Source organism: Natator depressus, chromosome 6 (assembly GCF_965152275.1).
Source record: "Natator depressus isolate rNatDep1 chromosome 6, rNatDep2.hap1, whole genome shotgun sequence".
Lineage (NCBI taxonomy): Eukaryota > Metazoa > Chordata > Testudines > Cheloniidae > Natator > Natator depressus.
This window is the reverse complement of record NC_134239.1, coordinates 7,847,112-7,873,705: the sequence shown is the minus strand read 5'-3', so window position 1 is coordinate 7,873,705 and position 26,594 is coordinate 7,847,112. Positions and strand designations below refer to the sequence as shown.

General features: G+C 46.0%; 1 protein-coding gene across 1 annotated transcript; it reads left to right on the top strand.

Moving 5' to 3' along the window:
* The first annotated feature begins 236 nt into the window (after positions 1-236).
* LOC141989658 (interferon-induced very large GTPase 1-like) lies at positions 237-26,594 on the top strand. Its single transcript, XM_074956594.1, is given in 5 exon segments — positions 237-519; positions 15,232-15,359; positions 20,521-20,605; positions 21,864-24,805; positions 24,807-26,594. Coding segments are annotated over 5 exon segments (5,226 nt in total).

Genomic DNA, 26,594 nt, shown 5'->3' with positions numbered 1-26,594 from the left:
AATTGCTATAGCTAATTTCCAGTAGTTATTACAGAACCATTCCACTTTCAACAGGAAACAGGGGAGACTGGTGGGTCTGTTTCTCAAATTGTTTAAATGGCCAATGTCATGATCACGGACAAGGCACTTTCCTAGAGCGTTACTCATTAAACTGAAGCTGTCTCTAGCAGCTTCACAAATCCTGTGTCTTCTGTCTCTTAAAAGCAAATCACTGCGGATCCTGTGATTCAGTGATAATGGCCACTGGTGACAAATACAGGATTCTATGCACCAAACGCAAAGAGCTGATACAACTTATTCAAAGAGACCCTGATAACATCTTGGATGAGTTACTTGCCCTGTCCATCATCACAGAGGAGGAGTACAACAGCTTCAATCAAAAAGAGGACATCGTGATCAAAATCAGGAAGTTGTTAATTCACATACAGAAAAAAGGGGAGTCAACCTGCCAGCAATTTCTGGAGTGTTTAGAAATCCTCTTTCCTGGCACCAATCAGAATTTACAACCTTCTGGCCATGGTAGGTCGAATCTCTTTCTATTCTATTTTTCATTAAAAAAAAGGTAATAGCCATAACACTGAGAGAGAGACAGCATATTTCCCAACTATAACAAAATTTTGCATTATATACGTACATGAATGAACATAAGAATGGCCATACTGGGTCAGACCAAAGATCCTGTCTACTGACAGTGGCCAGTGCCAGGTGCCCCAGAGGGAATGAACAGAACAAGTAATCATCAAGTGATCCATCCCCTGTCATTCATTCCCAGCCTCTGGCAAACAGAGGCTAGGGACACCATCCCTGCCATCCTGGCTAATCGCCATTGATGGACCTATCCTCCCATGAATTTATCTAGTTCTTTTTTGAACCCTGTTATGGTCTTGGCCTTCACAACATCCTCTGGCAAGGAGTTCCACAGGTTGACTGTGCGTTGTGTGAAGAAATACTTCCTTTTATTTGTTTTAAACCTGCTGCCTATTCATTTCATTTGGTGACCCCTAGTTCTTGTGTTATGAGAAGTAGTAAACAACACTTCCTTGTCTACTTTCTCTACACCAGTCCTGATTTTATAGGCCTCAATCATATCTCCCCTTAGCCATCTCTTTTCCAAGCTGAAAAGTCCCAGTCTTAAGCTCTCCTCATAGGGAAGCTGTTCCATACCCCTAATCATTTTTGTTGCCCTTTTCTGAATCTTTTCCAATTCTAATATATATTTTTGAGATGGGGCGACCACATCTGCACGCACTATTCAAGATGTGGGTATACCATGGATTTATATAGAGGCAACATGATATTTCTGTCCTGTTATCTGTCCCTTTCTTAATGATTCCCAACATTCTGTTTGCTTTTTTGACTGCCGCTGCACATTGAGTGGATGTTTTCAGAGAACTATCCACAGTGACTCCAAGATCTCTTCCTTGAGTGGTAACAGCTAATTTAGAACCCATCATTTTATAGGTGTAGTTGGGATTATGCTTTCCAATGTGCATTACTTTGCGTTTATCAATATTAAACGTCATCTACCATTTTGTTACCCAGTCACCCAGTTTTGAGAGATCCTTTTGTAGCGCTTCGCAGTCTGCCTGGTCTTGACTATCTTTAGTAATTTTGTATCATTTGCAAATTTTGCCACCTCACTGTTTATCCCTTTTTCCAGATCATTTATGAATATGTTGAATAGTACAGGCCCCTGCGGGACACCACTATTTACCTCTTTCCATTCTGAAAACTGACCATTTATACCTACCTTTTGTTTCCTATCTTTTAACCAGTTACCAATCCATGAGAGCACCTTCCCTTTTATCCTGTGGCAGCTTACTTTGCTTAAGAGCCTTTGATGAGTGACCTTGTCAAAGGCTTTCCGAAAATCTAAGTACACAATATCCATTGGATCCCCTTTGCCCACATGATTGTTGACCCCCCCTCAAAGAATTCTAGTAGATTGGTGAGGCATGATTTCCCTTTACTAAAACCATGTTGACTCTTCCCCAACAAATTATGTTCATCTATATATCTGACAGTATTTTTCTTTATTATAGTTTCAACCAGTTTACCCGGTACTGAACTCAGGCTTACAGGCCTGCAATGGCAGGGATCACCTCTGGAACCCTTTTTAAAAATTGGCATCACATTAGCTATCCTCCAGTCATCTGATACAGAAGCTGATTTAAATGATAGGTTACAGACTACAGTTAGTAGTTCTTAAATTTCACATTTGAGTTCCTTCAGAACTCTTGGGTGAATACCATCTGGTCCCGGTGACTTATTGCTGTTTAATTTATCAATTGGTTCCAAAACCTCCTCCAATGATACCTCAATCTGGGACAGTTCCTCAGATCTGTCACCTAAAAAGAATGGCTCAGGTTCGGGAATCTCCCTCACATCCTCAGCCATGAAGACCAATGCAAAGAATTCATTTAGTTTCTCCGCAATGGCCTTATCGTCCTTCAGTGCTCCTTTAGCATCTCGATCGTCCAGTGGCCCCACTGGTTGGCTAACTGTTCCTCAAATTCTTTTTTGGCCTCCCTAATTGTATTTTTACCCTTCATTTGCCAGTGTTTATGCTTCTCTCCATTTTCCTCACTAGGATTTAACTTCCATTTTTTAAAGGATGCCTTTTTGCCTCTCACTGCTTCTTTTACTTTGTGGTTTAGCCAAGGTGGCTCTTTTTTGGTTCTCTTACTATGTTTTTTAATTTGGGGTATACATTCAAGTTGAACCTCTACGATGATGTCTTTAAAAGGTTTCCATGCAGCTTGCAGAGATTTCACTTTTGGCACGGTACCCTTTAATTTCTGTTTAACTAACTTCTTCATTTTTGTGTAGTTCCCCTTTCTGAAATTAAATACTACGCTGTTGGGCTGCTGTGGTGTTTTTTCTGCCACAGGGATATTAAATTTAATTATATTGTGGTCACTATTACCAAGCGGTCCAGCTATATTCACCTCTTGGACCAGATCCTGTGCTCCACTTAGGACTAAATCAAGAATTGCCTCTCCTCTTGTGGGTTCCAGGACCAGCTGCTCCAAGAAGCAGTCATTTAAGGTGTCAAGAAACTTTATCTCTGCATCCCGTCCTGAGGCGACATGTACCCAGTCAATATAGGGATAATTGAAATCCCCCATTATTACTGAGTTTTTTATTGTAATAGCCTCTCTAATCTCCCTGAGCATTTCACAGTCACTATCACCATCCTGGTCAGGTGGTCGGTAATATATTACCGCTATATACCTACCACTATATTCTTATTATGAGAGCATGGAATTTCTATCCATAGAGATTCTATGGCACAGTTTGATTCATTTATGGGTTTTACTTCATTTGATTCTACTCTTTCTTTCACATATAGTGCCACTCCTTCCAAAATATTTTGTACCCTGGTGTTACTGTATCCCATTGATTATCCTCATTCCACCAAGTTTTTGTGATGCCTATTATATTAATATCCTTATTCACCCATTTTATTATTTAGACTTCTAGCACTGGTATATAAGCACTTTAAAAACTTGTCTCCTTTGAGCTGTCAGCCATTACACAATATAATTGAATGGGACTCTTTCATTTGACTGTTTCTGATCAGATCCTGCCTGTATTTTATCATTTTCCATCCTCTCGTCCTTAAGAGGACATAGAGAGTCTTAATTAATAGATCTTCTCTATTAATAGATCCTCCCCTAAGGGATGTCCGAACCACATGCTCCTCCACACTTGTCGGCCTTCCACCAGCCCTGAGTTTAAAAACTGCTCCATGACCTTTTTAAATTTAAGTGCCAGCAATCTGGTTCCATTTTGGTTTAGGTGGAGCCCATCCTTCCTCTACAGGTTCCCCCTTTCCCAAAAGTTTCCCCAGTTCCTAATAAATCTAAACCCCTCCTCCCTACACCATTGTCTCATCCACACATTGAGACCTTGCAGCTCTGCCTATCTAACTGGCCCTGCACATGGAACTGGAAGCGTCTCAGAGAATGCTAACATGGAGGTCCTGGACTTGAGCTTTGCAAACAGGGACTGCTAACAGGGAGTTTCGAGAGGGAGTTTGGAAGGGGAGTGGGAAGGGGGCGAGGTACACTTGCCATTCTTTAAAACCTTTAAACTAAACTTTAATCAAAACTTCTTGTTTTAAACAAAAACCCTATCATTAACCTAGGTAGCTGTAGGAGAGACTGCAGGCAGAAGCCCAGCACCAGATTGGGGGCTATCCAGTTTATTGCACTCAGTGAAGCATGTATGATTACCTGCCCTGTGGGTGGGTGGCATATGTGTGCATTTGGTGCAAGGAGCTTCTGGCCCTCAGAGACCGCGTACGGGCTTTGGAGGCCAGGGTGACAGAACTGGAGGAGCTAAGGGAGGCAGAGAGGTCTGTTGAGGAGGCTTTCAAGGACACTGTAGATTTGTCCCACCTCCGGTCAGACAGCCCCAGCGCTGTTAAGGAGGATGGAAGGCCCAGAGAAGGAGAGCAGTCAACGGGAACAGAGGGAAACCTTCCCATAGTTGGGACCCTCCTTCCAGATGATGTTGGGGTAGCCTCTTGCACTGAGGTTACCTCTCCAGGGGAGGGAACTGCAGTCATTAGGAAAAGGCAGGTGTTAGTAATGGGAGATTTGATCATTAGAAACATAGATAGCTGGGTTTGCGATGACCGGGAGAACCGTATGGTGACTTGCCTGCCTGGTGCGAAGGTTGCGGATCTCTCGAGGCATCTAGATAGACTTATGTGTAGTGCTGGGGAGGAGCCGGTGGTCGTGGTACATGTAGGTACCAATGACATAGGGAAGGGTAGGAGAGATGTCCTGGAGGCCAAATTTAGGCTGCTAGGAAAGAGACTGAAATCCAGGACCTCTATGGTGGCATTCTCCGAAATGCTGCTTGTTCCATGCTCAGGGCCAGGTAGGCAGGCAGAGCTGCAGGGTCTCAATGCGTGGATGAGACGATGGTGTAGAGAGGAGGGGTTTAGATTTATTAGGAACTGGGGAAACTTTTGGGCTAAGGGGAGCCTATACAGGAAGGGTGGGCTCCACCTAAACCAGAGTGGATCCAGGCTGCTGGCACTTCACATTAAAAAAGTTGCAGAGCAGTTTTTAAACAAAGAGATGGTGGTGGGGGGGGGGGAAGCTGATGGCTGCAGAGGCACACGTGGATCAGACAGAGAGTTCTCTTCGAGGAGAGTCTATTGAGAGACATTCTCTAGGTTTTAGTCAGGAGAAGAGGATGGAAGAGGATAAAGTATGGGCCAGTTCAGACGAGAAACATTCACATAAAAAAGGATCTGACACATCAGGAAAGGTCAGACAAATAAACAGTGACAAATGTTTAAAGTGCTTGTACACAAATGCTAGAAGTCTAAATAATAAGATGGGTGAACCAGAGTGCCTCGTGTTAAAGGAGAATATTGGTATAATAGGCATCACAGAAACCTGGTGGAGTGAGGACAATCAATGGGACACAATCATTCCGGGGTACAAAATATATCGGGAGGACAGAACAGGTCATGCGGGGGGATGGGGGGGAGTGGCACTATACATAAAAGAAAATGTAGAATTAAATGAAATAAAAATCTTAGATTAATCCACATGTTCAATAGAATCTCTACGGATAGTAATTCCAGGCTCTAATAAGAATATAACAGTAGGGATCTATTATCTACCACCTGACCAGGACAGTGATAGTGATGATGAAATGCTAATGGAGATTAGAGAGGCTATCAAAATAAAGAACTCAATAATAGAGGGGGATTTCAATTATCCCCATGTTGACTGGGTACATGTCACCTCAGGATGAAATGCAGAGACACAATTTCTCGATACTTTAAATGACTGCTTCTTGGAGCAGCTGGTACAGGAACCCACAAGGGGAGAGGCAACTCTCGATCTAGTCCTGAGTGGAGCGCAGGATCTGGTCCAAGTGGTAACTATAACAGGACCGCTTGGAAATAGTGACCATAATATAATAGCATTTAATATTCCTGTGGTGGGAAGAACAGCTCAACAGCCCACCACTGTGGCATTTAATTTCAGAAAGGGGAACTATGCAAAAATGAGGAGGTTAGTTAAACAGAAATAAAAAGGCACAGTGACTAGGGTGAAATCCCTGCAAGCTGCATGGACACTTTCAAAGACACCATAATAGAGGCTCAACTTAAATGTATACCCCCAATTAAACAACACAGTAAAAGAACCACCGTAGCTTAACAACCATGTAGAAGAAGCAGTGAGAGATAAAAAGGCATCTTTTAAAAAGTGGAAGTCAAATCCTAGTGAGGTAAATAGAAAGGAGCATAAACACTGCCAAATTAAGTGTAAAAATGTAATAAGAAAAGCCAAAAAGGAGTTTGAAGAACAGCTAGCCAAAAACTCAAAAGTTAATAACAAAATGTTTTTTAAGTACATCAGAAGCAGGAAGCCTGCTAAAAAACCAGTGGGGCCCCTGGACTATCGAGATACAAAAGGAACACTTAAGGACGATAAAGTCATTGCAGAGAAACAAAATGAATTCTTTGCTTCAGTCTTCACGGCTGAGGATGTTAGGGAGATTCCCAAACCTGAGCCGTCCTTTGTAGGTGACAAATCTGAGGAATTGCCACAGATTGAAGTGTAACTAGAGGAGGTTTTGGAATTAATTGATAAACTGAACAATAACTAGTCACCGGGACCAGATGGTATTCACCCAAGTGTTCTGAAAGAACTCAAATGTGAAATTACGGAACTATTAACTATGGTTTGTAACCTGTCCTTTAAATCAGCTTCTCTACCCAATGACTGGAAGACAGGTAATGTAACACCAATATTTAAAAAGGGCTCTAGAGGTGATCCTGGCAATTACAGACCCAGTAAGTCTAACATCAGTACCGGGCAAATTAGTTGACACAATAGTAAAGAATAAAATTGTCAGACACCTAGAAGAACATAAATTGTTGGGCAGAAGTCAACATGGTTTCTGTAAAGGGAGATCATGTCTTACTAATCTATTTGACAGGTTTCAGAGTAGCAGCCGTGTTAGTCTGTATTTGCAAAAAGAAAAGGAGTCCTTGTGGCACCTTAGAGACTAGCCAATTTATTTGAGCATAAGTTCTTTGAAGGGGTCAACAAACATGTGGACAAGGGGGATCCAGTGGACGCAGTGTACTTAGATTTCCAGAAAGCCTTTGACAAGGTCCCTCACCAAAGGCTCTTAAGTTGTCACTGGATAAGAGGGAAGATCCTTTCATGGACTGAGAACTGGTTAAAAGACCGGGAACAAAGTGTAGGAATAAATAGTAAATTTTCAGAATGGAGAGGGGTAACTAGTGGTGTTCCCCAAGGGTCAGTCTTAGGACCAATCCTATTCAACTTATTCATAAATGATCTGGAGAAAGGGGTAAAAACAGTGAGGTGGCAAAGTTTGCAGATGAGACTAAACTGCTCAAGATAGTTAAGACCAAAGCAGACCGTGAAGAACTTCAAAAAGATCTCACAAAACTAAGTGATTGGGCAACAAAATGGCAAATGAAATGTAATGTGGATAAATGGAAAGTAATGCACATTGGAAAAAATAACTCCAACTATACATACAATATGATGGGGGCTAATTTAGCTACAACTAATCAGGAGAAAGATCTTGGAGTCATCGTGGATAGTTCTCTGAAGATGTCCATGCAGTGTGCAGCGGCAGTCAAAAAAGCAAACGGGATGTTTGGAATCATTAAAAAAGGGATAGAGAATAAGACGGAGACTATCTTATTGACCTTACATAAATCCATGGTATGCCCACATCTTGAATACTGCATACAGATGTGGTCCCCTCCTCTCAGAAAAGATATACTGTGTGGTAAACCCAGGACAAACCGCTCCAAAGGGCGGGGTAGTAATTAGTCCCAGGGGATTAAAAGGCCCCTCCCTATCCACTGAGGAGAGCTAACCAGGGGGCAATAAGGTTCAGCTGGAAAAGGGGTTGCTAGGGAACCAATTAGGTTCAGCTGACTCCAACTAGTTGGGACCTTTTTAAACCCTCCCCGGGGTGGAAGGAGAGGGAGAGTGAGGGGAACAGGGAAGTTGCCAGTAGGCTGTTTGCAGCAAGACACCAGACCTTCCCAGTAGGGAGGCTGCACTCGCTCCCCAGAAGGGAAAGGAAACAAGCACAAGGGACCGACTGAGGAGAGGAGTAGCAGGAGCCTGTGCCACCTATAAGGATTTGCCTTGCCCCAAACCTAAGTCTCCAAGTCTAAAAAGGACTGAGCCTGCTGAGGTGAACAAGGTATTTTGCCACAACTGGCGTTAGGAAAGGTTCAGAGAAGGGCAACTAAAATGATAAGGGGTTTGGAATGGGTCCCCTATGAGGAGAGACTAAAGGGGCTAGGACTTTTCAGCTTGGAAAAGAGGAGACTAAGGGGGGATATGATAGAGGTCTATAAAATCATGAGTGGTGTGGAGAAAGTGAATAAGGGGAAGTTATTTACTTGTTCCCACAGGGGCCACCAAATGAAATTAATGGGCAGCAGGTTTAAAACAAATAAAAGGAAGTTCTTCACACAGTGCACAGCCAACCTGTGGAACTCCTTGCCTGAGGAGGTTGTGAAGGCTAGGACTATAACAGCGTTGAAAAGAGAACTGGATAAACACATGGAGGTTAAGTCCATTAATGGCTATTAGCCAGGATGGGTAAGGAATGGTGTCCCAAGCCTCCCTCTGTCAGAGGGTGGAGATGGATGGCAGGAGAGAGATCACTGATCATTACCTGTTAGGTTCACTCCCTCTGGGGCACCTGGCATTGGCCACTGTCGGTAGACAGGATACTGGGCTGCATGGACCTTTGGTCTTACTCAGTATGGCCATTCTTATGATTTCAATCTCTTACCTAGCAGCCTAAATTTGGCCTTCAGGACCTCTCTCCTATCCTTCCCTATGTCATTGGTACCTATATGTACCATGACCACCGGCTCCTCCCCAGCACTACACATACGTCTATCTAGATGTCTTGTGAATGAAATGTTATGTCTGAACATTTAAATTCACTGCTGCAGTGGTTCTCCAGCTGTGGTCCAGATAATACTTGCTGGTGATCCATTTGTATGGTTTTACTCAATATTTCATTGCTTTTGTGGTTTTGATGTGGGTGGCGTTTGTCCTTATCAACCTTAACTGTTTTGAATGATTCTCTTTACATTTGAAAATCAGGAAAAAAATGGAGACATAGAGAGTACATAGAGACTAGTTCTAAAGCATCCCCTTCCCCAAGTCTCACCCAAATACCCTCACCATTCCTGCTGCAAGTCCAGCTCTGACAACCCACGTGTGGTTTGTGAGATTTGTTCTTTCAACTGGCAAACCATCTGTGATTTGCCAGCCAGTGCTGCTGTCAGAGGAGCACAGGAGGTGGAAGCCATGTTCCTCAGAGCTACTCAGGTGCAACCTTCCCCTCCATGCCACCTGTGATATTTGGAGGGTACTGGTTTTTGCACATCTCTCAGCCGTCCATCTCTGATGGCAGAGTTCTTTGTGGCCTTTATCTTCACTGCAAGAGTTAGCTAGACTTCGTATACTCAAGTTACTGCACTTGAGCTAGCCTAGCTCTAGTGAGAGCAACCACACTTCAAAACAACACTGGAGTAACACAGAACGATTTGAGTAGCAGAGCGATTGGATTAGGTGCTGCTGAGAGGTAACACTGGATTATTAGCTGGAGCTTCAGCGGCATGCACACACACGCACAAGGTAGCTAACCTGAGTTTAATCTACACTTAACTACAGCTAGAGATTCTTGTTTGTGGACAAGAGTCTAGTTGGGGTAACACGCAAGTTATTACTTAAACTAACTGTGCTGTGAAGACACACCCTGAGAACTGCACATCTTTGACTGACCAGCAGCCCAGCTGCGTTCTTTGGAACAGGACCTAGATGGCTCCAAATGATTTTATATATCAGTTTTCACTGACTGCTGCTCCTTCTACCCATCATTAATTGGCTGATTACTTGTAAGCATCCTACACAGAGCAAAAGTATTAAAAAATGGTAAAAATGCCTGATTCTACATAGACTCATAGAATTTTAAGTCTCGAAGGGACCATTATGATCATCTAGTCTGACCTCCTGCACATTGTGGGCCATAGAACCACACCCACCCCTTCCTGTAATAGACCCAGAACCTCTGGCTGAGTTACTGAAATCCTCAAATCTTGATTTGAAGACTTCAGACCAGCAAGTGACTCCAAGCTGCGGAGGAAGCAAAAAAAAAAAAAAAAAAAAAAGGCCAGTTTCTCTCCCAATCTGACCTGGGGAGGAAGTCCTTCCCAGCCCCAAATAAGGCAGTCAGTTAGACCCTGGGCATGTGGGTGAGATCCAGCAGCCAAACACCTGGGAAACAAATCACTATAATAACACAGAGCCCTTCCCATCTAGTGTCCCATCTCCAGTCATTGGAGATATTTGCTAATAGCAGTCGTGGCTGACCATATGCCATTGTTGGCAACCTCATCCTATTATCCCCTCCATAAACTTATCAAGTTCAATCTTGAACAAGGTTAGTTTTTTTGCCCCCACTACTCTCCTTGGAAGACTGTTCCAGAACTTCACTCCTCTGATAGTTAGAAACCTTCATCTAATTTCAAGCCTAAACTTATTGATATAAACTGGCTATCCATTTGTTCTTGTGCCAACGTTAGGACTTGACTTAAAATAACTCCTCTCCCTCCCTGGTGTTTAGCCCTCTGATTCATTTATAGAGAGCTGTTATATCTCCCCTCAGCCTTCATTCTGTTAGATTAAACAAGCCAAGCTCCTTAAGACTCCTCTCCTAAGGTAGGTTCTCCAGTCCTCTGATCATCCCAGTAGCCCTTCTCTGCGCCTCTTCCAATATGAATTTGTCTTTCTTAAACACAGGAGGCCAGAACTGCACCCAGTATTCCAGATGAGGTCTCACCAGTGCCTTGTATAATGGCAGTAACACTTCCCTGTCTCGACTGGAAATATCTCGCCTGATGCAAGGTCAGTTCTGGGCGCCACATTTCAGGAAAGAAATGTCCACATGTTTGTTGACCCCTTCAAAGAACTTATGCTCAAAGATTTCAGGAAAGATGTGGACAAATTAGAAAGAGTCCAAAAAGCAATGAAAATGATTAAAGATCTAGAAAACATGACCTGTGAGGGAAGACAGGGGTTTGTTTAGTCTGGAAAAGAGAAGACTGAGAGGGGACATGACAACAGTTTTCAAGTACATAAAAGGTTGTTACAAGGAGGAGGGAGAAAAATTGTTCTCCTTAACCTCTGAGGATAGGACAAGGAGCAATGGGATTAAATTGCAGCAAGGGAGGTTTAGGCTGGACATTAGGGGAAAACTTCCTAACTGTCAGGGTGGTTAGGCACTGGAATAAATTGCCCAGGGAGGTTGTGGAATCTCCATCCTTGGAGATTTTAAAGAGCAGGTTAGACAAACACCTGCCAGGGATAGTCTAGATCAGTGTTCTCAACCAGGGGCTGCAGAGCCCTTTCAGGGGGCTGCAGAGCCCCGGGGCTGAAACCTGGCACAGCGAGCACCAGTGCTGAAGCCGGGAGCGGCGCAGGGCTGAAGCCAGCAGCCCTCACCCACACCCCAAGCCAGGGGGGCTGAAGCTGGGAGCCCCAACACCTGCCCCCTGAAGCTGGGAGTTGCACTGGGAGCCCTCCTGCCACTACACAGCCCATAGCTACCCCTTCCCTGCACCCTGAGCTACCCCCTTCCTGTACACAGCCCTTAGCTATCCCCTCCCTGCACCTGGAGCGATCCCCTGCCTGCACACAGCCCAAAGCTACCCCTTCCCTGCACCCTGAGCTACCCCCTTCCCATACACAGCCCTTTAGCTATCCCCTCCTTGCACCCTGAGCTATTCCCTCACTTCACACAGCCCCTAGCTACTCCCCTGCCTGCACCTTGAAATGTTTTAAAACTTTTTGAACTGAGTCCCCCCTTTGAGTTATATTTTTTTTATTGCATCCCCCCACTACCCAGACAGCTGGGTGGCCTCCTAAGTGAGTCAGGGGGTGGAGGGGGCACGCTGTCCCTGGACCCTGCTGTGCAGAGCTGGCTTGATCCCTGCCAGCCCTTGCCACCCCGAAATAGAAGTAAATATATGCCTATGCCCAAGGATGTCCCCCAGCCCAGAGCCCTGCACTCCCTGCCTCCTGCGCCGAGCCCTGGTGTTTTTATAGGATGTTGAAGGGGGCCTCAGCAAGAAAAAGGTTGAGAACCCCTGGTCTAGATAATACTTAGTCCTGCCGTGAGTGCAGGGGACTGGACTAGACGACCTCTCGAGGTCCCTTCCAGTCCTATGATTCTATGCATCCTAGGATTCCATTAGCCTTTTTCAAGGCCATATCATATTGGTGGCTCATAGTCATCCCGTGATCAATCCATACACCCAAGTCTTTCTCCTCCTCTGTCACTTTCAAGGGATATGTCCCCTTCTTATAGCAAAAATTCTTGTTGTTAGTCCCTAAGTATATTACCTTGCACTTTTCACTATTAGATTTCATCCCATTTCTATCACTCCCGTTTTCAAGGTCATCCAGATCTTGTATGATATTCCAGTCCTCCTCCGTATTGGCAATACCTCCCAACTGTGTGTCTTCTGCAAATTTAATTAGCACACTCCTACTTTTCGTGCCAAGTTCATTAATGAAAATGTTAAATAAGATTGGTCCCAAGACCAATCCCTGAGCAACTCCACTAGTAAACTCCCTGCAGCCTGACAGTTCACCTTCCAGTACAATCCATTGTAGTCTCCCCTTTAACTGGTTCCTTACCTACCTTTCAATTTTCATATTAATCCCCATCTTTTCCAATTGAACTAATAACTTCCCATGTGGAACTGTATCAAATGCCTAACTGAAATTCAGGCAGACTAGATCTACTGCATTTCTTTTGTCTAGAAAATCTGTTATCTTCTGGCATAGTCTTTCTTTTGCAAACCATGTTGTATTTTATCCCAATTACTGTTTGCCTCTATGTCTTTAACTATTCTTTCTTTCAAAATTTCTTCTAAGACCTTGCATACAGCTGAGGTTAAAATAAGAGGCCTGGATCACTTTTTTCTCTTTTCTTAAATATAGGTACTATATTTGCAATTCTCCAGTCATAGGGAAAATTGTTCCAGTGAGAATCTAGCAGCATAATTTTTCCCATGTGGAGGACAATCAGTGGATTATATTGGAATTGGAAAAGGTTCAGAAAAGGGCAACAAAAACTATTAGGGGTATGGAACAACTTCCTTATGTGGAGAGATTAATAAGACTGGGACTTTTCAGCTTGGAAAAGAGATGGCTAAGGGGAGATATGATTGAGGTCTATAAAATCAGGACTGGTGTAGAGAAAGTAGACAAGGAAGTGTTGTTTACTACTTCTCATAACACAAGAACTAGGGGTCACCAAATGAAATTAATAGGCAGAAGGTTTAAAACAAAGAAAAGGAAGTATTTCTTCACACATTGCACAGTCAACCTGTGGAACTCCTTGCCAGAGGATGTTGTGAAGGCCAAGACCATAATAGGGTTCAAAAAAGAACTAGATAAATTCATGGAGGATAGGTCCATCAATGGCTATTAGCCAGGATGGGCAGGGAGGGTGTCCCTAGGCTGTCTTTGGCAGAAGCTGGGAATGACCGACAGGGGATGGATCACTTGATGATTACCTGGTCTGTTCATTCCATCTGGGGCACCTGGCACTGGCCACTGTCAGAAGACAGGATACTGGGCTAGATGGACCTTTGGTCTGGCCCAGTATGGCCGTTCTTATGGATTCTTTCCTGTTCCGATTAGGATCCACTTCAGCCTCAGGTCCACATCCCATATCTTAGCTCCTGTCAGACAGCACAGCCTTCTGTTCTCTGGATCAGCTCCGGTGACAGGCCTGTCTTCTTAGTAGGACGTTCCCGGTCACATAGACCTCTCTCTTCCTGGTGTTGGTTCAATTCTCCAGCCTTCCCCCTTGTGATCCCTCTGGCTGCAAGTCTCCCTGCCTTCTGTTCTCACTTGCAATCTTTGGCAAGTCTTCCTCTCTCCTCCTGGGGCTCTGAACTCTGGCTACCTCCATTGACTCTTCTCCTCTTCTTGTGGGTGACTAGCTACTCTTCTCTTCTTCCTTGCCCATCCATTTTCTGTTACTGCCTGCCTCTCCCCTTTATCCAGCTCAGCAAACCTGTTCCTCGGCTCTATTTCTTGTTCGCTAGCTGGTCTTTTCCTCTGCCTTGTTTTCATAGTCACATGCTTCCACTGGCCACTCTCCTCATTTAGCAGCCTACATTCACAGCTCTTCAATTTAGCTTGCATTGAGTCTTGACTTTTCTCTTCAGCTTCCTCTCACCTTCCTTCCATCCTCTGCTCAAATCCTCTTTGAAACTCAACCATGGCTTCTAAAAGCATCTCCAAACCTCTGATCCGCTCTTCAATCAAATCTAGCAGGCATAAAAAGGAAGCAGCTTTCAGGTACCCTCCGCAGAATGACATAAATCCTGCAGCTTCCACATCACTCATCTTCATTGTCTCGTCCATTTCTTGGGTCCCTACCGTGGCTGCTTCTGTAGCTGTCATAGCCTTCCCTCCTCAGCACCTGTCAAAAACAACAACAACACACACACACCCCTTCCCGCAAACTCCCCTTACAAGCTCCCTCTCAAACTTCCCTGTTGTCAGCTCTGTTTTTTGGCTTTGTGTTGCTGCTCATGTGCCGCTGGCTGCTTGGCTGCCTTTATAGGGTCCCTAATCAGGGATGCCTGGCCCCCTAATCAGGGCTCAGCTTTCATCAAAGGCTCTGCTTCTCTCACAACACACTGCCTGCTACCAGACTGCAAACTGAAAAAACATCCCCCTCTATTGCTAAAACCAGTTGCCCTGTATTGGTGCTGATCTATGGTTTTAATTTTCCTAGTAGAGACAAGGCCCAAGGGAAGATTTAACCAGCAGCAAATGCATTTGTTACAAAGATGAGGTTAGCATCTAGCAACATTTCAAACAGAGAAACAAAACGAAAGCATCACTAAGACCCAAAACAGCCAGGAACAGGTGGGGATTTTTCTGGCAGGGAGACTTGAAGACGCCTAGTATTTTTGCATACTGTCTGTTCTCCAAGTGTTTATCCAGTCCTAATTTTCTATGACCCAGGTGATGGGGCTCCAACCTTCCCCCTAGGAAGATGATTCCACGGCTTCATAGGTCTCACTGTCAGGAAGTTTTTCTGGATATTGAGCCTAATCTTTTCTTTCATTAAATTTCATCCTGTTTCTCCTAGCTGTTTCCCAGGGCTCTAAGGGAGACACCAGAGAAGAGCTGGAGGAGAGGACAGAAGGTGAGCCACCAGGGGAATGGCGAAGGGAAAAGGGAGGAGCAGCAGCACTCACCAATGGATGGAGAAAAGAGGCAGGATGAGAGGATGGGCTGTGGAAATAAGACATGATGTCATAAATATAAAGGGAAGGGTAACCACCTTTCTGTTTATAGTGCTATAAAATCCCTCCTGGCCAGAGGTAAAACCCTTTCACCTATATAGGGTTAAGAAGCCAGGATAACCTCACTGGCACCTGACCAAATGACCAATGAGGAGACAAGATACTTTCAAAGCTGGAGGGGGGAGGAACAAAGGGTCTGTCTGTCTGTGTAATGCTTTTGCTGGGAACAGAACAGGAATGGAGTCTTAGAACTTGTTAGTAATTTAGCTAGAAATGCGTTAGATTTCCTTTTGTTTAAATGGCTGGTAAATAAGCTGTGCTGAATGGCATGTATAGTCCTGTTTTGGTGTCTTTTTGTAACTAAAGGTTTTGCCTAGAGGGATTCTCTATGTTTTGAATCTGATTACCCTGTAAGGTATTTACCATCCTGATTTTACAGAGGTGATTCTTTTACTTTTTCTTTCATTAAAATTCTTCTTTTAAGATCCTGATTGCTTTTTCATTGTTCTTAAGATCCAAGGGTTTGGGTCTGTGGTCACCTATGCAAATTGGTGAGGATTTTTACCAAACCTTCCCCAGGAAGTGGGGTGCAAGGGTTGGGAGGATTTTGGGGGGAAAGATGTGTCCAAACTACTTTTTCTCAGGAACCCAGATAAAGTTTGGTGGTGGCAGTGGAAGTCTAAGGGCAAAAGGGTAAAATAGTTTATACCTTGGGGAAGTTTTAACCTAAGCTGGTAAAAGTAAGCTTAGGAGGTTTTCATGCAGGTCCCCACATCTATACCCTAGAGTTCAGAATGGGGAAGGAACCTTGACACACCCACTCCAACTCCCTGGTTTAGATAAACCAAAAACAAGTTTATTAACCACAAAAGATAAATTTTAAGTGAGTATAAGGGATAGCAAACAGATCAAAGCAGATTACCTAGCAAATAAACTAAACACACAAACTAAACTTCTTATACTAAATATACTGGATATGAATTAGCAGATTCTCACCCTAAGAGATGATACAAGCAGGCTGAAGATTCTTAAGGGGCAAGCTGCACTTGCTTTACATCTTAGAACCCCCCAGGTGTTTCCTTCACAGGCTAGAAATCCCTTTAGCCTGGGTCCTGCGCTTCCCCCAGTTCAGTCTTTGTTCTTGCGTGTTTCCAAGACTCTTCTTGGGTGGGGAGTGAAGAACCCTTATGATGTCACTCCCCATCTTATATAGCTTTTTCATATGGCAGGACAGTGGCGGATTTAGAGTTAGTGGAGCCCTGTGCTCAGCTTCATTTTTGGGCCCCCCCCTTGGGACCCAGCCAAGAAAAAGAACATTCTCTCTTATCTCCCCCCCCGCCCGGCCCCGCTGTTCATTCTTTTGTTCTTCATTGTCCTCCTATAAGAAATAGGAAGAAAATGAAAATAAAGTGAGGTACCTTGATTGTTTTTGTAGTCTAACTTATTTTTCCACAGACCACTTGAAAATTGCTGAGGGTCTCAATGGATCACTTAATGATCTTTCCAAATATTGTTTGTACCATTAGCTAACTATTGTAAAGTGCTTTGGATAAGAGTGCTTATTAAACAAAATGTAAAAAAAGTTGGGGTGCAGGGTCTGTCCAGGAGTTAGGATGTGGGAGGAGGCTCAGAGCTGGGGCAGGGGGTTGGGGTGTTGAGCGCTTACTTGGGGCAGCTCCTGTTTGGTGCAAGGGGTGCAGGTGGGGATGTGGGGTGGGGGTGAAGGAGCTCCTGTTTGGTGAGAGTGGGATGTGGGGAGGTGCAGGAGTCAGGGCTGGGGTTGTGTGAGGGGGTGCGGGAGTCAGGGAGGGCAGGGGGCTGGGCAGTGTGTGAGGGGGTGCGGGAGTCAGGGAGGGCGGCAGGGGGCTGGGCAGTGTGTGAGGGGATGCGGGAGTCAGGGAGGGCGGCGGGGGCTGGGCGGTGTGTGAAGGGGTGCTGGAGTCAGGGAGGGTGGCAGGGGGCTCCCTGTGTGTGAAGGGGGTGAATAAATTGGGGCTGGGGTTGTGGGGCTGGGGGCGTATGTGTAGAGGGAGTGCAAGGGCCCCACCTCTGCTCCGTCCTGCCCAGATTCCAGCCCTTCACCAAGTCCCTGCTCCCAAGTGCGCTACAGCCCTGCTCCTCCCCCTCCCTCCTGGAGCATCCTGAGCGCTGGCAAACAGCTGTTTGGAGGCAGGGGAAGTGCTGGGAGGGTGGGGGAGGAGAGGGGATGTGGCGCGCTCGGGGAGGGGGGAGATTGGCTGCCAGTGGGGGCGGGTGAAGCCTGCAGCAGGAGCCAGCAGGATCAAGCTTCTGCCCCTGCAGCTGCCCAGCCCTGGGGCCCCCTGTTGTTGGGGGGTTCCTGTGCCAGGGCACCCTGTGTTTTATGGTAAATCCTCCTCTGGGCGAGGGGCAAGAGCACAGCAGGGCATGGGCAGGGAGGATTGGTCCCCAGCTGGAGCAAGGCAGGGGCGGGGGGGCAAAAGCACAGCGGGGCAGGAGCTAGGGTTGCTCCCTGGAGCAAGGGAGGGACCAGGGGTAAACCGCAAGCGCAGCAGAGCTGGGGAGGGGGTAAACAGGATCCCACCCACACACCTACCCACATAGAGCGGGTACCTACTTTCTCCCTGGTCCTAGCCCCCCACCCTTCCTCTGCTGCAGAGCAGCTGAGCGGCAAGCAGGGACTCCATCCCCTCCACTCCACTCCGGGCGGTTGGTTGACAGCCCCTGGCTTTGGGGTTCCTGAGCCCAGGGGAGCCTGAAGCGGCAGACTGTCCATCACCGGCAACCCGGAGGAGCGGCAAGGCATGTGGTGGGGAGACGAAAGGAGCCCTCAGCCGGACAGCTGAGAGGAGGAGCGATGGGCGGGAGCAGGGGGAGGAGAAGTCCAGGGTCCAGGTCGTCCGGGGAAGGGGCTGGAGAGGAGATCCAGCACTGCGGCTGCTGGGCTGTAGCGGAGGTGGAGTGCCGGGCCCGGGGGGGCCCCTGCTGTGCACGGGCCCAGTGCCATGGTGCCTTTGGCACCATTATAAATCCAGTACTGCCCCCCACCAGTGACAGCAGTCTGCCTGCCGCTGTGTTCCTAGTGCCGGGCAGAACAGGAGCATTCCAATGATTTGTTCTTTGTTCCCCAAAGAGAGCAGCACACTCAGCTGTCAGATACTTCTCAGAGCTTTGAAAGGGGAGGGACACATGCCTGCAGGGCAGCAGAAATCAAAACACTGAACAGAGCGATCAGAACTGGCACTGTGGGATACTGGCGGAAGCCAGTTCTGTCCACAAAACAAACAGCAGTGTCTACGCTGGCTCTTTGTCAACAATAAAGGGAGGGGGAAAGAAAAAACTCTCTCTTAGGGTGGACATTTTTTGTTGCCGAAACCAGACGTTTTTCCCAGCAAAAGTCGCATTGCAGTGTGAACGCTCTCACTGTTTTGTCGCCAAAAGGCAGTTTTTGGCGACAAAACTTAGTAGGGTAGACAAGGCCTGAGCCTTGCTGGGGTGAAGTATCACGGAACTGTTGCAGCTGGAGGAGACTCCTAGAGGTGGAGGTGGGTTCGATTCCCCCCAGTGCTGCTGGGAGCGCGCCAGCCAGGGGCTCCTAGCTGCAAGTCACAGTCAGTAGAGGATTAACACATGGGCCCATGGGGCCCATGCCCAGAGGCCCTGGCCAATTTGAAAAATGGGTGTCCTGAGCCTTGGAAGGAGCCACAGGGTGGAAGCCCTGAGCCCCAGCAGGAGCTGCAGATGGGACAGCAGCCCCAAGCCTGGGGATTCTCAGCTAGACATTGCCCCACCTTTCTAGCCTGTGGAGTCTGATCTGGTAGCATTCTCAGAGCATGCCTGCTGGCTCAAGCCTTGCACAAAAGACAGCCCAGGGCAACCAGACTGGTGATCTTTTGAGCTGGATGGAATATGCATCCCCCAGAATACTCAATAGGGCAATCGCCTGTGATGTGGGAGGCCCCTTTTCAAAAACCCAGTCTGGCTGATTTCAAGGAGGGACTTGAACTTGGATCTCCCACACTCCAGCAGGCTTTTGGCTATAATGGGGTGGGGTCTCTCAGCGGATGACCTAGTTTAGGAGCCTAACTTCAGGAGAGGGTTTACAGCTGAGAATCCTGAGCAGATATAGGCATCTCTCTCTGGCCCAGAGTTAAGTATCTAATTACCTTTGAGGGGCAGGGCTTAGGTCCCACCCTTTTCATCAGTATTTCATTTTGGTTCCTGGCTCAGCATGCTGACTTCTGTGAATCCCATTTCTAGGTGTCTACTCTCCCCATGCATTATATAGGGAGCCTGGGATCCTAGCTCGGGACTGAGGAGTCCAGTGGGCAGCAGGGCGCTTAAAAATTATGTGTTGCAATGCTGAGTGTTGCAACGCCTAAAGTCCCTTTGTGGATAACATGCATTGAACAGTGAATTACCATTCCCCACACACATACACATCTATTGGGGTTGGTCCTGCTTTGAGCAGGGGGTTGGACTAGATGACCTCCTGAGGTCTCTTCCAACCCTAATCGTCTATGATTTAGCCCCCCCACTGTCTGTAGTTGGATGGCCATCAGAGATACACAATTAAGGAGACTCTGCTACTGCAGAACACAAATCCCCTGCATACTTACAGAGCTGAGGCTCTCCACTGACACTCCTCTGACTAACTGCATCTTAACATGACTCTGAAGTTTCAGACCTAGCAAGGAGTAACAGTGAGTGCAAAGACCAGCAAACTAAAAACCAGAATCCAACAATAAAATATAATGCCATGTAACACCTTCTCTAAAAAAACAGATACAAATCAAGTTAATTTCTGGCCTCACAAATGACCCATCTGCCTTGAGAGAAAACCCAGTTAACAATGTGAGAACCTCTCTACAATTTTACCCCTTCTCCTTGCACCCCTGTCCCCACATTTGCTTCCTGATTGGATTGATGTCCCAATAAAATCACCTAACCAACTAATCAATTTGGGGCTTTTCCTCTCCTTCAATAAATACATTTTGCTCCTCTCAGTAGCTCCTAATGCTGTAACTCCTATCATTGCTCCTAGTGAAAATGAGCAGACAGTTACCACTCGGCTTTCTCACGCCCTACTCCCACCTGGGAAAAATAAAGAGCTGAGAAATCCATGTGCCCTGCTCCCCACCTCCCTGTCACAGGCCTCCCTGCCACTCTTTTCACTGCTCACTCACCTCACTGTGTCATGGGCCTACTGCTTCCTGGTCACAGGTCCCTACCAGGAAAGTGACACCTTGGACGATTGCTCATTCACTCTCCCTCGTCTTCCTGCAATTTGGGCCCCGCATGCTGCTCCTGAGGTGGGGATGGAGCTTTGCACGGGGGCTGTACCTGCACTCACACTCTAGGATTACTCTGATTCTGTGCCAAGAGGATTGAAAAGGCAGCGTGTATGCATGTTCTGACCTCAGCAACGCTCTATACTTTCAGTGGAGAGAGGAGCTCTTTTAGGGCCTGTCTACACTGGAGCTCGAAGTGCAATTTCCAGCTTGGGCAGACATACCCGCGCTAGCTTTGATCAAGCGAGCACACTAAAGGTAGACGCTAGCTGCGGTGGTGTGGGCTAGCTTCCTGAGCACGTACATAGGATCTCAGATGGGATTGTACGCGGGCATCCCACGACCCCGCCACTGTGGCTACACTTGTATTTTTATCACACTAGATCAAACAAAGCTAGCATGCCTATGTCTATTCCAGCTTGAAATTACACCTCCAGCTCCAGTCTGCATGTACCAATAAGGGATGAGGGCACCAGTCCCACCAGCCCCTCCCTCCAGAGACAGCCCTCTACCGTGATGCTGTAAAGAAGGTGGGGGGAGCACTGCCAGACTCTCCTTCCGCCCCTTCCCGACCCCCCACTGTTCCCTCATATGGCTGCTGGAGAGAAGGGAGAAAAGAACAGTATATGCTGTAAAGCAGTGGTTCTCAACCAGGGGTCTGGGGCCCCCTAGGGGGCCTTGAGCAGGTTTCAGGGGGGCCTCCAAGCAGGGCCAGCATTGGACTCGCTGGGGCCCAGGGCAGAAAGCTGAAGCCCCACTGCATGGGGCTGAAGCCCAGCTCCCTGAGCCCTGCCACCCGGGGCTGAAGCTGGAGCCTGAGCAATGTAACTTCGTGGGGGTCCCTGTGGTGTGGGGCCCCCGGCAATTGCCCTGCTTGCTACCCCCTAATGCTGCCCCCAGCTTTTATATGCAGAAAACCAGTTATTGTGGCAGAGGTGGGCTGTGGTGTTTTTATAGCATGTTGAGGAGGGCCTCAGAAAGAAAAAGGTGGAGAACCCCTGCTGTAAAGGTTAGTTAAAGAAATAGAAGAGGGGGATTAGTTTATTAGCTTTAACTCCATTAGCCCCTAATTACTAGCCACCAATGGAATTTTCCTTTTAAATTATTAAGATTTTACATCATTAATTCCATCTCTAAAAATGTTCTGTCTGGGAATATCTAACTTCCGAAAGTCGTGAGAATCCTATTTCCATTTTGTTTTACAGAGAAAAATAAAGCTTTTCAAGGACTCCTTTCTCAGCTAAACCTGCAGGAATACCAAAGCACAAAACTCAGGCTGCAGCATGTCCTGGAAATTGGCTCAGAAAATATAGAAAACTGGACTCCTCAGATGTTAGGGGATTTACCGTGGCATTTCCTGAGGAAACTAATGACTCTGAATGGGACAGCCAGAAACACAAGCCTTGTGCATAGAGCATATGATGATGAAGGAGGCAGTGAGGAGGCACAGATTGCAGGTGGAGATGTTTTTAGTTTTAGTGACACTGACATCAGAGAGTCTCTACATCCCCTCGATGTTCTCTGTGCCGTTCTGCTTTGCTCCGACAGTTTCCTACAGCAGGAGATCCTGTCCAAAATGTCCATGTGCCAGTTTGCCCTCCCTCTGCTGCTACCTCCCATCAACACCCCCAAGTGCACCCTACTGCTGTGGGCCATGAGGGACATTGTGAGGAAGTGGAGGCCGCACTCCCTGGCACAGAGCAGAGGGTTCAGAGAGGAGAGCCTGGTGCTCACAGCAATGCCAACCATTTCCTTTGTGCGGATTGGGAACTGCAGCTTCTCCAAGTCCAAACTCCTCAATGAGGTTCTCAGCCCCTCCCAGCAGCACCACGATTTCTTTATCCATCGGGACATGGACTCTGGGAATGTCCCTCGGGAAATCGCAGATGGGCTGGTTGAGATTTCCTGGTATTTCCCTGCTGGGAGGGAGAATTCAGATCTTTTCCCAGAACCCGTTGCAGCTACAAATCTGCGTGGAGACATTGAATCTCACTGGCTGCAGTTCAGCTTTTTAACAGTGGTCTCCTCAGCAGTGTTCATAGTTACTGAGAGCATCAGTGAGAGACAATACACGCTGTTATCATCCCTGCAGGGATCAGCCACTAAATACTACTTCATCCTCAACTGCAAGAATGGAAATCCCAAGGAAACATTGGGATTCCTTAATAAGTTGGCTCCAGTGCTGAATCTGAGCAAATCGCAACTGCTGAAGAAAGACAGCACCACAAATAATGCAGGATTTGTTCAAAAACTGAAATATACAATAAAAAGCATAACAAGTTCACCTCCCGAGAGAATGAATTTGGAAGCCATGGCTGTGACTGCACGTGAACTAGGAATCCAGGTAGATGAGGACCGTAAGGAATGCCAGAGTGCAAGCAAGCGGGCGAGAGAAATCACTGTGGAAATAAAAGATGTGGCAAAGTACAAGAGGGAAATGCTGAGACTGCAGGGGGATCTCTGGGAAAAATTGGCTAAAGTGGAAAAAGAACTGTGCAGAATGAGAAGGCAAGGGGAGACTGCCACTGAAGACTATAAATGTCAACTGAGAGAGGAACTGTTGGAATTACGTAGACAGCAGAATCAATGTGACCTTACTGATGGATTGATTAAATTTATTAATGGAATAGAACAATTGCCTTTAATGGAGAAACATTACTTCCTGAAATGGATGAAGTTTAGCCTGGATCACATTGCTCGAGATAATCTTTTTAAACTACGGGATCAATATAAAGGGGAAAGTAAAATGGCAGAAGATGACCCACAAGCACTAACTATGCTGGATAAATTAATATCTACCACTTCCTTAGGGGTTGAGCATTTCATGCGTGAGTTGGGGCAGTTCTATGAAGCTGAATGCTCAATGGTTAAAGAAGGAGACAAGGCAGAATGCCAAAGACATTTCATCCATCTCCCAGGCATAGCAGCTGACCTGATGCTGGAAGGGTTTCCTATGGAACTGTTAGATGGAGATTCATCCAACATCCCACTGCATTGGGTGACAGATGTTCTGACTGAGCTCCATGCCAAGCTGGGGGAAAGGTCCAGAATGGTGGTTCTGACGGTGCTGGGAGTACAGAGCACTGGGAAATCCACCCTCCTCAACACCATGTTCGGCCTGCAGTTTGCAGTGAGCAGTGGCCGATGTACGCGGGGAGCCTTCATGATGCTCATTAAAGTGGCAGAGAACTTTCAGCAGGAACTGGGCTGTGACTTCATCCTGGTGATAGACACAGAAGGCTTGAAAGCCCCTGAACTGGCCCTGCTGGAGGATAGTTATCAACATGACAATGAGCTGGCCACACTGGTGATTGGGTTAAGTGACATAACCATCGTTAACATGGCCATGGAGAATGCCACTGAAATGAAGGATATTCTGCAAATTGCGGTCCATGCCTTTCTCAGAATGGAGGAAATAGGGCAAAAAGCCAACTGCCAATTTGTGCATCAGAATGTCAGTGATGTGTCTGCGCGTGAGCAAAACATGAGGGACAGGAAGCACCTCCTAGAGCAGCTGAATGAAATGACCAAAGCTGCAGCTAGGATGGAAAAACAATGTAAAAAAGTGAAATTTTCATGTATTATGGACTATGATGCAGAGAAACACAACTGGTACATCCCTGGGCTGTGGCATGGAGTCCCTCCCATGGCTCCAGTGAACATGGGATACAGTGAGAGGGTGTGTGAGCTAAAGAAATACCTGCTTGATTTTATAAAGAAACAGTCACGTAATAGAGCCCCTAAGGACATTCCCCAGTTTGTCAAATGGGTGGAGAGCCTGTGGAATGCTGTAAAACACGAGAACTTCATCTTCAGTTTCAGAAACAGCCTTGTAGCTGAAGCCTATAACCAGCTGTCTATGAAGTATTCCGAGTGGGAGTGGCATTTCCGCAAAGAGATACATCTCTGGGTATCTGAAAAGGAAACTGTCATTCAGAATCAGACATCAGAGAAACTACAGGCTAGTGCCTTATCCATGTTGAAAAATGAGGCACAGGAAAAACTGCAGCACGAGAAACAAAAAGGTTTGGATAATTTACAAGATTATTTTGAAAGTGGAGTTTCGAATCTGCACCTGATAGAAAAGTACAGAGAAGATTTTATCAGGAGTGCAAACAGCCTCAAAAACGAACTTGAGAGCTACTCCGAGTCACAAGTGCGAGGTAGCAATTCGAATTCGAAAAGGCCAGCACAAGACAGAAAACATCCAGACCTCATACATGCAGATAATTGAAGGGAAAGTTGACAGGGTCTTGGATGAATGTAGGAATAAAAAACATAAACTAGAGCATGAGGAACTGAAATCAGAATTTGAAAACATGTGGAGAGAAACACTGTCAGAGTTGAAGTTCAGCAGCTTACAGAAACGTGAAGTTTATCGAGAGATGGAGTCCCAGTTGAGAAAGGACCTGGCAAATCGAGGGAGTGCCGTCAGGCAGAAGCTACAGGATTTAGGTAGTTTGTTGTTTCATGGAATTAACAATTTCAGAATGAAAAACAAGTACATAGATACAGCATGGATCAAAACTATGAAACAACTCTTGTCCACAGGGGAATGTGAAACAACTGTTCACACAGAAGAACTTGCTAAATCCTTAATAGAAGAGGGTAAAAGATACTCGGAAGAAAAGGTAAATTCCAAAGTGGACTACGATGAAATCCATTGCAGAGAACTGCTGAACATGATCAATGAGAGGCTCCAACAGGAGGATGTTAAAAAACTCGGCACTACTGCTTGCTTTGAAGTTGACCTGAAAATTCATATTTTGGGGGAGGCGGCTTGGAGATTTCAGAAGATGCATGAAGATTTTATCCAACAAAATGATCCTCAGTGTCGTCTAGAGAAGCTGAAACCTCAGTATTTCTCCACCTTCACTGACCTGTATTTGGAAAAAGATGAGAACCAAACAAGGGCCAGGGATTTCTGTTATCAGTGTCTCAAACCTGCCTTGGTGGATCATATCAACAAAAGGCTAGGAATAGAGATAGTAGATGACATTCTCAACAAGGCAGAGTCCATTGAATATGGCAGCCGGACCTTTTTCCAGTTCACTGTACAGAAAAAGCTTCTGGAGGAGATGAACTTTGATAACTATGTGAAATATATGAAAAACTATGAAGAATTTGTCAAAACCTGGATTCAGAGACGGATGATGGATCATTACAGGGAGACTAAGCGTCTGGGAGAGTTGGAGAAAAAGATTCTATCTACAATAGTAAAGAAAGTGAGGGAAGTTCTGGAAAGCTCCAAAAATGAAAAAAATACCACGGTCTTAGCATTTTTAAACAACTTTTGTGAAGCGCTGCAGCAGGACCTAGTCATTTCCAAGGACAACTTACTTGGGATACAGTTTAAAAACACAGCAAAAACAGGCCAGTTTTGTGCTAATATTCAAACTTTTCTTCTGGATCTGGAACAAGAAATCTTACTCCAATTTGGTGGTTTGGATATTCAGGCCAAACTCTCCAATCTGTCATTAAAACCCCAGGATGAGATCTTCAAGCAAGGGTTTGGCTGTGGGAAGCAGTGTCCATTTTGTAAAGTCCCCTGTGAAGCAGGAGGCAGTGACCACAAGGAGCATTTTGCATCTGTGCATCGGCCACAAGGATTATGCGGTTACAGGTATCTTGATACACAAAAACTTGTCTATGATATATGCTCATCTGAAGTGGTTTCTGAGAACTCATTCCGAAATTCAGACACAAAAGGGAAACGTCATCCCTACAAAGATTATCGCATCTATTACCCAGACTGGCGCATTCAGCCAGATCCCAGCATTGAGGCTTCTGATTACTGGAAGTTTATTTTTCAGAAGTTCAATCACCAGTTAGCTAACAGTTATAATGCTAACCCAGCAGATCTCCCAAGAGACTGGGGAAAAATAACTGAAACTCGGGCACAGGAAGGCCTAAAAGAAGTCTTTAACATGAAATAA